General features: G+C 50.2%; 1 protein-coding gene across 1 annotated transcript in view; it reads left to right on the forward strand.

Moving 5' to 3' along the window:
- The window catches only part of PAPOLG (poly(A) polymerase gamma), a 97,743-nt gene that overhangs the window by 56,177 nt on the left and 29,459 nt on the right, over positions 1–12,107 (forward strand). Inside the window, exons 16-17 of the mRNA XM_073559305.1 lie at positions 6,075–6,196; positions 6,287–6,462. Coding sequence (XP_073415406.1) covers positions 6,075–6,196; positions 6,287–6,462 — 298 coding nt within the window. The remainder of the gene's footprint in view (positions 1–6,074; positions 6,197–6,286; positions 6,463–12,107) is intronic.

Consider the following 12,107-nt stretch of genomic DNA (forward strand, 5'->3'; position numbering starts at 1 on the left):
CAATCGCACAATGCCACGGCTGTAGCATATGTGAACCACCAAGGTGGGACACGCAGTACCCAGGCAATGAGAGAAGTGACACACACCCTCCACTGGGCGGAAGACACGGGGTCGGTACTCTCTGCGGTCCACATTCCGGGTGTGGACAACTGGGAAGCCGACTTCCTCAGCAGACAAGGAGTGGACTCGGGAGAGTGGTCTCTCCATCCCGAAATTTTTCGCCAGATCTGCAATTGCTGGGGGACCCCGGACGTGGACCTAATGGCATCCCATTTCAATGCCAAGGTCTCCAACTTCATGGCCAGAACACACGATCCGCGGTCGCTCTGAGTGGATGCCCTGGTTCAGGACTGGACCCAGTTCCAGCTTCTATACATTTTTCTACTTCTTCCCCTGATATCCAGAGTGGTGAGGAAGATCAAACAAGGAGTTCCAACCATCCTAACTGCGCCAGACTGGCCCAGATGTACATGGTACGCCGACATCGTACAACTTACAGCAGACGCCCCCTTGCGTCTCCCCGACCGTCCCGATCTTCTGTCACAAGGCCCATTCTTCCACCAGAATTCAGGGGCTCTCAATTTGACGGCGTGGCTCTTGAGACCTGGGTTCTAACCCAGGCAGGGCTCTTACCGGACATCATTGGAACCATGATCAGGGCAAGGAAGCCGGCCAAGATGTATTACCGTACCTGGAGAGCATTCTTTACCTGGTGCGAATCTCGCGACCAGATCCCACTCCCTTATTCTCTCCCCAAAGTGCTTGGTTTTCTCCAATCGGGTCTGGAGGCCAGACTGTCGCTGGGCTCGCTTAAGAGCCAGGTGTCAACGCTCTGTTCTTTTTCAAATTTGCATTACTAACAAGTCGCAAGTAAGGACTTTTTTTCAGGGGGTTTCCCGATTTGGTTCCCCCCTACAAAAGGCCACTAGAAACGTGGGACCTCAACCTGGTCCTGACAGCATTGCAGGGACCTCCCTTCGAACCCCTTAGGGAAGTCCCACTTCGCCTTCTATCCCAGAAGGTGGTCTTTCTGGTGGCAATCACCTCGCTACGCAGGGTGTCTGAACTGTCGGCGCTCTCCTGCAGACGGCCCTTCCTGGCTTTTCACCAGGACAAGTTAGTTCTCCATACGGTCCCATCCTTCCTTCCGAAGGTTGTGTCCAACTTCCACCTCAATGAGGAAATTTCACTGCCATCCCTTTGCCCGGCTCCGTTTCATAGAGTGAAGGCTCTGCATACGCTTGACCTAGTCAGAGCATTGCGTATATACGTGTCTGCGCCCTTCCGGAAGTCTGATTCCCTTTTCCTTCCGGAAGGCGTCTGCCGGCTTCCAAGGCTACCCTCGCCAGGTGGATCAAATCCACCATACAAGAGGCTTACCGTCTTAAAAATTCTCCCCTTCCGGCCGGTATTACAGCACATTCTACACGGGCGGTAGGGGCCTCCTGGGCCATTCGGCACCAGGCTACGGCTTAACAAGTGTGTAAGGCGGCCACTTGGACTAGCCTACACACGTTTACCAAACACTACAGAGTTCATACCCAGTCCTCAGCGGACGCGAGCCTGGGTAGACGGGTTCTGCAGGCGGCGGTGCCCCAAGTTTAGGGTCCTGTCTGCACAATATTCGTCCATTGCTTCCCACCCAGGGACTGCTTTGGGACGTCCCATGGTTCTGTGTCCCCCAATGAGGTGACAGAGTAAAGGAGATTTTTGTGTACTCACCGTAAAATCTTTCTCTTGGCCTCTAATTGGGGGACACAGCTCCCACCCTGTTGCCCTTACGGGCAGTTGTTACGGTTGAGTTCTCATATTGTTCTTTGAGCTCATACATAGTGGCCTTCTTACAGGCATGGTTATGTTTTTCTGTTATATTCCTCCTAATGCTTTTGCACAAAACTGGAGAAGGCTAACGCCGTCCAGGGGTGTATACTGCAGAGGAGGAGCCATAGTTAATCTTTTTCAGACTATGCATAGTGTCTCCTCCTAGTGGACAGCAGCATAACACCCATGGTTCTGTGTCCCCCAATTAGAGGCTAAGTTTTTACGGTGAGTACACAAAAATCTCCTTTTTAAAGTTTGCGCTAGTGTCTTGTGAAGATCTGAGGTTGTGGGTTGTGCTTAAACACCTAGGCGGGTTAACAATGCAGCCATTATTTATTCCTTAGAGTCACACATAACGACTCACCAGCGATCCCGACAACGATATCAACGTGTCAGGATCACCGGTAAGTCGCTATGTGATCGCTGGTGAGCTGTCCAACAGGCAGCTTCACCAGCGATCAGCACAGCGACGCCTAGCACGCGGCGTCACTGTGTTCGTTAGTTACCAGCACGCTGATGCAGGGAGCTGGTAACTAACGTACACATCGGATATCTAAGGCACGCACATCCCTTGGATACCCGATGTGTACGTTAGTTACCAGCTGATTGCTGGTCTCTCGCCTGCCACACGCAGCGATGTGTGCTGGCCAGCGGGAGACCAGCGACCAAAGATAAGTCCTGGGCTTTCCTACAGCGATCAGCGATACCGGCAGGGGGGCTGGTCGCCGATCGCTGTCACACACAGCGATCTTGCTGGTGAGATCGCTGTAGTGTCACAAAACTTGTGACTCGGCAGCGATCTCGCTAGCGAGATCGCTATGTGTGACGGGGCCCTTATATCCATGGTCTTGCAGCAATTCTGGGTAGATGGTCACAATGCAATATCCCCAGTCCACAAGATCCCATCCTGGGGCTAATAGTTCACTGCCCCCTGTACCAGGCAATACCCACTGTCTCCCAACTTTTTGTTGGCCCACAGCTTTTGTATATCCCGCCAGTATAGTCTGTAGTCACAGTCCATGCTCCATACATGACTTTAACACGTCTCCCGCTCCAGCTGGCTACAATCCTTAGGATAATTGCATCCAGTCACAGTCCATGCTCCATACATGACTTTAACACGTTTCCCGCTCCAGCTGGCTACAATCCTTAGGATAATTGCATCCAGATGACAGATATCAACGAACGTAGCACATGTATCACGCTCCAGTCGGCAACCGATCTCCACTCTCCATAGACCATCCATACAGGGGCACCAGGATCTCGCTGACAGATCCTCACTTCTCGGCATCACTGCACCAACTCCTTGCTAAACATGTAGCTTAGGCTGGTTTCACATTTGCGCTTTTGTGCGCAGCGCACCCGTGCGCATGTCGTTTGCGCCAGGCGCGCCAGACGCAACATGTTGCATTTTTTGGTGCGCCCTGTCTCGGCAAAAAAACGCATGCGCACGCTTGCGCACGGAATGCGCAAAAACAACACATTGAAGTCTATGGGAACGCATGCGTGCGCATGGTCTTGCGCACGGTTGCGTTTTTTTGCGCATGCGTTTTTGAGTGAAACAAGTCTAGAATGTTCTCTAGACCAGTGGTCCCCAACCTTTTTTGCACCAGGGACCGGTTTCAAGCAAGACCATTCTTCCATGGCCCGGCAGGGCGGGGATGGAGGTGTGGCAGGGGTGGGGCTTTGGTCATAAGGGGGCGGGGCTATGGACACGGTTGTAGTGTAGCAGTGCATACTTAGAATTAAATAACATTTATAATGTGACTCAACTCACCATAGGTTTTGAATGAGTGCTCCATCACCCCCTTCTCCCCATCATTGCCTTCACCCCATCACTCCCCTCTCCCCATCATTGCCTTCACCCCATCACTCCCCTCTCCCCATCATTGCCTTCACCCCATCACTACCTTCTCCCCATCATTGCCTTCACCCCATCACTCCCTTCTCCCCATCACTCCCTTCTCCCCATCATTGCCTTCACCCCATCACTCCCCTCTCCCCATCATTGCCTTCACCCCATCACTGCTGTCTCTCCATCACTTCCCTCATGGCCTTCTCATGTCCCCATCTCCTCCAGGGCCAGGCTACACAAACACAGACCAACACACACACACACACACACACACACACACACACACACACACACACACACACACACACACACAGACACAGACATACATATTATACGTACACACACACACAGACACCACCTCTCACCTGCCCGTCGCCCGCGCTTCCTCGCTCTGACACAGCAGCGGCCGCGCTCCTCTCTGTGTCAGAGACAGGAAGTGCGGGCGGCGGGCAGGAAGCTGGACGGGTCCTTGCAGCTCCGCTCCTGATATTCCCTCTTGCAGGCAGCGGAGCTGCTTGGATCGCTCCCTGCCGCCGCTACACACGCCGCCCCAGCCCCCGCTACGCCACTGACCGCCCCTGGCTCCCCTTGTGTCCGCGGACCGGCAAGGGCACTGCAGCGGCCCGGTGCTGGGCCGCGGACCGGCGGTTGGGGACCCCTGCTCTAGACAATGGAAAAAATGTCACACCTAAAAACGAATGTGCATAAAAAAACGCAAACGCATGCAAAAACGCATGTAAAACGTAAGCAACGCTGCGTTTTTTTGACGCATCAGCGTGCGCATGACGTTAAAAAAACGCGCGTTTGTTTTGCGTTTTTCTTTGCGTTTTTTATGCGCACGATGCGCTGCGCAAAAAAACGCTAATGTGAAACTAGCCTTATCGTTCAATCTCCCTGGGATCAGCCCTCTAAGTCGGTGGTTCCCAAACTCCAGTCCTTGCGGACCCCAACAGGTCATGCTTTCAGGATTTCCTTAGTATTTCACAGGTGATGGAAGTTCTTCAATGCATCAGGAATTCTCTCACATGTGTAACACTATGGAAATCCTGAAAACATGACCTGTTGGGGTCCACGAGGACTGGAGTTTGGGAACCACTGCTCTAAATGGTCAGAAGTGTTCACTCCTCCGCCACCACCTGGGACTGTATGTGACGGCTTCACTGGGTCTACTATCCCCATCCACACAATTCCTTGAGGCCCCTGAGACACTAATGAGAATAATTGAATGTTTGCGTTACCTGATTGCCAATCTTGGGTCTGGCCTTATGTATGCATAAGATCCAGCCTGCACATCTTCCTCTGATTACTGTCACTGAATGAAAACATTGATTTTTGAGGCTGAACTGACGAGCAAGCAAATCTCTATTAAAACACCAATAGGATTGATATAACCAGTGCTCTGTGCTGGCAGAAGTCTGCATCCCTTAGAGCCGCGTATCCTGCTCTACTTCCATTGGTCCGATAGCCTTTAGAACAAGGCAGCTTCTCACGCCGCTACATAGAGCAGAGAAAAGAGTAGAAATTACTGGGTAGAAAGGCAAAATGAGCAATTGTAAGTACACAATGCTATATAACATGATTACTGCAATATTTATTTGTATTTATTTTACTCCATCATATAGCGCCATTAATTTCACAGCACTTTACAGACATTAGCATCACTGTCTCCATTGGGGCTCACAATATAAATTCCCTGCCAGTATGTCTTTGGAGTGTGGGACGAAACCAAAGTACCTGAATGAAACCCACGCAAACACGGAGAGACATACAAATGCCTTATATATTAAAAAGATAGAAATTTTGATTGAAGTGCTTCTTTAAGTGTTTTGTTTCTGCTGTTGAAGCAACATATTTGCAGTGTTCGTGTAGGTCGGGCAATTGTAGACTTCCTATTTGTTCTACTGTTCCAAGAGAGCGGAGATGCACAGTACTGTACAACCGAATCTGTTCTTAAAGGTACACTTGCACATAAGTTTTTGCATAGTCTTGACAAGGAGATGGTTTTCTAACTATGGATCTTCTGTCGATGTAGTCTTGTGCAAACACTTCTTTGCGTAAGACCAGCAGCTCTTATTTGTTCCGGATGTATGTGATTTCTTTGAAGGAGAGGAAAGTGAAGACCACTGATTGGCCACAGTGATCCTGTGACATAACAATGTTATGCAATCCCAGGGAGAGCCAGTGTCGATACCAGATTGTAAGTGTTTTACAAGGGGAAATGTGATGATTGAGAAAGGGTTGTCCGAGTAGTAAACAACCCCTTCAACGCTTCTGTTTTTGTAAGCATTCTTACTTTTATAGAATTTTTTTTTTTTCTTCTTGCGTGTCTAAAACTTTTACACCATTCTGACTGTAATAATTTTTAAATCCTGGAACATCATACTTTTTTTTTTTTCAGTCTACAGACAGGCTAACAATATTAACATGCTGAAAAAAGGAATGAGGATTGAAGCTACTCACGTGAGGAGGAAACAGCTCCATCAGTATCTTCCTTCAGAAACCTTACAGAAGAGGAAGAAGGTAATGAAGATTTATACCTTGTCCTACTTCTTGGTACCTATATTATTTTTTTTTTTTTTTTCTCTTTAATCAATTTCATTACCTTCGCAGCATAGTGTTCCAGAAATTGGCAAGGCATCTTCAGGTATTTTATCCAAGAGATCGTCCTTGGATGGTAGCTGTCTGGACAGCTCTAGAGATACAGACACAGGCACCCCGTGTGGGTCCCCAACATCTTGCCACAAAATGTCTCGATCAAACAGTCCAACTGTGCCAGAGGTTCACAGGTGAGATGACGCCCTCCTCCTGCCCATATAGAACATATTGCATTGTCACATTATTTAATATTGGGCCATTTTAGAACCTTAAATAAACTTTTGTTGATGACTTTATGAAGCTGTAGGGTTTCATCTCTTTAGTAGCCGCTTGGGTACTCCCCTGTATAGGAGGTTTATATCAAAACAGCTTAAAGTTTGCCTATCATAAACTTTACAGCTCCAAAACGAAAACCGCTTTTTTCTAGTACAAATGAACAATACAAAACACTCACTTCCTCAGACGCAATGAAACAGAGTAAATGTAGCGGCCGCCTCAATCTCCGTATGCCTGGCAGTGTCAGGTCAAGCAGTTTAACCCATTCATGACCGGAAGTATTTTTTGCTACCCTTGTTCCCAGAGCCATAAAACTTTATTTTTCTGTCAATATGGTTATGTGAGGGCTTGTTTTTTGCAGGACGAGATGTACTTTTGAATGACATCATTGGTTTTAACATATGGTGCTCTGGAAAATGGGCAAAAAATTCTAAGTGCAGTGGAATCCCACAGTTTTTTTTTTTTTTTTTTGTTTTTGCTTTATTACTAGAGTCCCTAAATGCTAAAACTGACCTACCATTATGATTCTCCAGGTCATTATGAGTTCATAGAAGCCAAACATGTCTAGGTTGTTTATCTAAGTAATGAAGAAAAATTCCAAACGTTCTTTTTTTTTTTAAAAAAAAAAAAAAAAAAAATGGGTGCATTTTCTGTTACATGTAGCGTCTCCATTTTTCGTGATCTCGGGTTGGGTGAGGGCTTATTTTTTGTGTTACGAGCTGACATTTGTAATGATACCTTACTGGTGCAGGCACAAAGTTTTGATCGTCCATTATTGCATTTTAATGCAATGTCGCGGCGACCAAAAAAATGATTCTCGCGTTTGACTTTTTTCTCGGTACGCCATATAGCGATCAGGTTAATCCTTTTTTTTTTTCCTTGGGAGATTTTCAACGCTGCGATACCAAATATGTGTATGTTTAATTTTTTTTTTTTTTTTTAATTTTTAGTTTGAATGGGGCGAAAGGGGGGTGATTTGAACTTTTATAACTTTTATATTTTTAAAACCCTTTATTTTATTTTATTTTTTTCACTTTTGAAATGCTTCAATAGTCGCTATAGGAGCCTAGAAATTGCCATAACCTGATAGGCTCTGCTACATACAGGCGATGATCAGATCGCCTGCATGTAGCAGAATTGCTGGCTTGCTATGAGCGCCGACCACTGGGTGGGCCGATTTCCGGCGCGATGGCCGGATTTGCATCTTAAATGCCGTTGTCAGCGCTTGACAGTGGCATTTAACTGGTTAACCGAGGGAGGATCACGATTCCTCCCGCGGCTGTTAGCGGCACGTCAGCTGTTCAAAACAGCTGACGTGCCGGGGAAGGTGTGGGCTCATCGCCGGAGCCCACACCAAATGGGGAGGCGTCCAATGGCGGATAGATCCGTCATTGGTCGTTAAGGGGTTAAAGTGAAACGGTGAGCAGGATTGTGCACATTGGCCTTCAGACAGTGTCAGGTTGGCGCCATCATACTGATTAATTTGGCTCCATCAAAATAGCGCCAGCGATCCAAAAAAGCTACTGCGCCGGTGGTGACATGTTGATGGAGCAAATTTTTTTTCTTTTTTCTTCTCTCTCGCAAAATGGCAGTGGTGGCGGCACCTGCGCAGTAGCATCTATCGCCTTCTGGATGATGCTACTGTGCAGGCGTGGCTTCTGATGCCATTTTGATTTAAGATCATTATTTTTTTTTATTTATTTTTTTTTTTTTTCAAACAATATTCTATGCAGTATGTAAAATAGGGGGCAGGTCAGTGAGGGATCAGTGACCTGTCATAAGCCATACAGGTGAATATGTAAGCAGAGCACCACATAAAGACCCCACACCCCCCCCCACACACACGTTGCCCCAAAATTTGAGAATCTCTTTAACTGAAAACTGCAATTACAAGGTTAAACAACCACAAGACTGAGTTCATCAACCAAGGTATCATTTTATTCAGTATAACAGCGCCAACCTGACACTGTGTTGTTTACGGAGCACAATCCCGCTGACTGGTGAACACGTTTAAAGTGAACCTAACACCTTTCATCTGCTCCAGCCCAACCTCCACATTGCTGATGCTGCTGTTATTAGGCCTGTAAACACAGTGCTGTTTATGGGAACGGCCTTTCGCACCCAGACTCTTGGTTGCTTCTAATTCCTGTACCCAAAATCCAGTCAAATTTAAAACTCTCTCAGTAACCTATTTTCTCGTTCGCCTTATTGGGGGACACAGAGACCATGGGTGTATGCTGCTGCCACTAGGAGGCTGACACTATGCACAAAAAAAGGTTAGCCCCTCCTCCGCCGTATACACCCCACCGACCGGCAGGAAGTTCCTCAGTTTAGCTTAGTGTCAGTAGGAGGTGGACACGGGTCTTTGATTAGACCGATATCTACCTCGATGTGCGTAGTTTCTTTTCAGGTTTTTCCGGAGGGATACAGTGTGAATAGTCACATCTGTAGTCCCACAAAGAGACTATGAGTATGGCGTGTACTGCCACCCCGTATCCTCATAAGTCTACAGCAGGACCAAGACCCCTAACATGGATGTGGCGTTCCAGATGGTCCTCGCTCCCCGTCTCCCACCCACTCGCCTACCAGAGCCGGTCGGTGGGTTGAGGCGCAGGATACTCTCCTTGAAACAGTACGCTGGATGAAACGGATCAGGAGGGTAAGTATGAGACCTGAGTCCCATTCTCCCCTGCGGGTTCCACGCCAGGCCACTCCATGGATTCTTCGGCAGCGGTCGCTGTGACAGTGCTGCGACGCCTCCGCGTCGTCTCCAGGCGGCCGCTGCAGCTATTTGGGCCCTGGCTGGTTATCGGACAGCTCTTCCCCCCCCCCCCCTCTGCCGGGGCCTAGCTGTCCTCAGTAGCGGCCACCGCGGCGGTTCTGCGACGCCTCCGCGCCGCCCTGTGCTGACAGGCGGCCGCCTCTTCTAATCCAGGCCCCGGCTTCATCTGGGGCCTTGTCCGGCGTCGCGGCCACGCCCCCCTTCTCCATTCTCGGGCGGGCTTCCCTCCCGCCCGCTCTAAGCCCGCCCACGGCCTTCTCCCCTCAGGTTGAGCGTCCCGGAGGTGGCGCCGTCCCTCCCACCCTACCATCTTAGCGGGCGGCACCATTTTTATCATCGGCGCCTAGCCCCGCCTACCTCCCTCCTCTGCATCTGCAGGAAAGCGCGCGCTTCCTGCTCGGCTCCTCTCTGGCTGCCGCCATTTTCACAGCCTGTCAGCCGGACGCTGTTCCCTCAGCCGTGCCCCTGCAAGCCGGACGAACCGTGCATCTCCATTTATTGGAAGCTGCAATAGGACACCGGACCGTGAGTAGCTCTGCATACTGCAGACTGACACCCTCCTCTGCCTCCTGTCCCCCAACCTTCCGGCAAGGCTTCAGTGACTGTCCGTCAGTATGTCTAATTCTAAGTCTGACCGCGCTCGTCCCCCTGCCTCCTTAGTCAAGTACTTTGCGTGCTCTTCTTGCAATCGCAAACTTCCCTCAGGTCAGTCCACTCCCCTCTGCCTGGACTGTAGCAATCCAATCCAGCCCGACGCCGCTCAGGAGCCATCCATAGCCCCAGTGGTGAGTGAGCCCCCCATGCCGGGCTGGGCCTCCTCTCTATCACAGTCAGTGGCAGACCTCACCAAGGTGTCTCAGTCCCTAGTAGCCGTTCTGGACAAGTTGCCCTCGGGAGCTTCGGCGTGACCCAGCACGTCTCAGGACGTCCCATCTGAGCCAGCCAGCGGCAGTCGCAAGAGGCCCAGGCAGGACCTCCAGGCGGAGTCCTCCCCTCGTCCTACCTCACCCCATAGTCCCCAGCAGTCTCCCTCTCGGGCCTACTCTCCCGAGTCAGGCGAAGCGCTTTCGGAATCGGAAGGGGTCTTAGAGCTGGATTCGGACCAGGATGCGAACATGAAGGTTACGGTGCAAAACCTCATTGCCGCGATTCACCATACCTTCGACATCACTGACGCCCCTGCGAAATCCTCAGATCAGGAGGTTTCGTTCAGACGGGCGGAAACATCCAGGGTGTTTCCCTTCCATTCTGAGTTTGGAAAGATTTTTACAAAGGAGAGAGAAGATCCGACCAGACGCTTTCAAAGAGGAAAGCGTCTCGGTGTGCTGTACCCGTTTGCTAAAGAGCTCACGGACAACTGGGCCGCTTCTCCCTCGGTGGACCCTCCCGTGTCCAGACTTTCTAATAATACGGTCCTTCCGCTGTCAGGTGTGGCGTCTCTAAAAGATTCTAATGATAGGATCATAGAATCTCTAGCAAAATCTGCCTTCGAAGCGGCATCGTCAGCGGTATGTCCAGTCTTTGCTTCTTCTTGGGCAGCAAAGGCCATATCCACTTGGGCAGACGACCTTCGGCAGGGCATTCTGGATAAGGCACGACCAGAGCATTTGGCCGATCTCGCCAATCAGATTTCCCATGCGGGGGATTATCTGCTTTCTGCCTCCTTGGATGCCGCATCTTGCGCAGTTCAGGCGTCAAGTAACATCGTGGCAATCCGACGTACAATTTGGCTCAAGGCCTGGCAGGCGGACTTGTCCTCTAAAAAGTCTCTGACCAATCTGCCTTTTCAGGGAGTGCGTCTCTTCGGGTCACAATTGGATCAGATTATTAAGGACGCTACCGGAGGTACGAGTTCTCTTCTCCCCTCCAAGCCTCGCAGACCTCCTCCAAGGCGTCAGTTTCGTCCCTTTCGGACTTTCCGCCGTTTCAATACGGCGGAAAACCCTTCCAACCAGCAAAGGCCACAGGCACGTCAGGAAAGAAAGAAGGTTTCCTTCAGGCCCACTCCGTCCTGGCGGTCCCACTCTTCCCAGGGAAGACCGTCCAGATCTAGATCTGGACGGTCTACATCCGCATGACTACCATCGGTCTCCCGTGGGTCCCTTCCAATTGGGAGGTCGACTTCTTTTCTTCAGCGACGTCTGGCTCGCCTCAGTAGAGGACGCTTGGGTCAGAGAGGTTGTATCAACAGGATACAAAATAGAGTTCATTTCTCTTCCACGGGATCGCTTCTTCCAATCCCGTCCGCCGAGGGATCCGGCCTTGGTCCCGGGGTTCGGTTCGGCCATCGCCTCTCTTCTCCGTTCCGGGGTGATTGTGCCCGTTCCCGAATCGGAACGCTTCACAGGGTTTTATTCAAACCTGTTTGTGGTGCCGAAAAAGGACGGGGCAGTTCGGCCCATTTTGGATCTCAAGTTACTCAACAAGAGAGTTCGCCTTCGCCACTTCCGGATGGAGTCTGTACGCTCGGTAATTGCTTCCATGGAGGAGCAGGAATTCATGGGTTCCATAGACATCCAAGATGCCTATCTACATGTGCCCATATTTCCCGGACATCAGAAGTTCCTGCGGTTTGCAATTCACCACGAACATTACCAGTTCGTCGCGCTTCCTTTCGGGCTCGCCACCGCTCCCAGAGTCTTCACGAAGATTATGGCGGCGTTGATGGCCTTGTTGAGGATCAGAGGTCTCGTTCTTTTTCCGTACCTCGACGATATCCTGATCAAGGCTCCCTCCTTTCAACAGGCCCGCCTAAGTGTGGCGATCGTTCTAGACACC

This window comes from Dendrobates tinctorius, unplaced genomic scaffold, assembly GCF_039654945.1.
Source record: "Dendrobates tinctorius isolate UK_male_01 unplaced genomic scaffold, ASM3965494v1 ptg000269l, whole genome shotgun sequence".
Classification (NCBI taxonomy): Eukaryota; Metazoa; Chordata; class Amphibia; order Anura; family Dendrobatidae; genus Dendrobates; species Dendrobates tinctorius.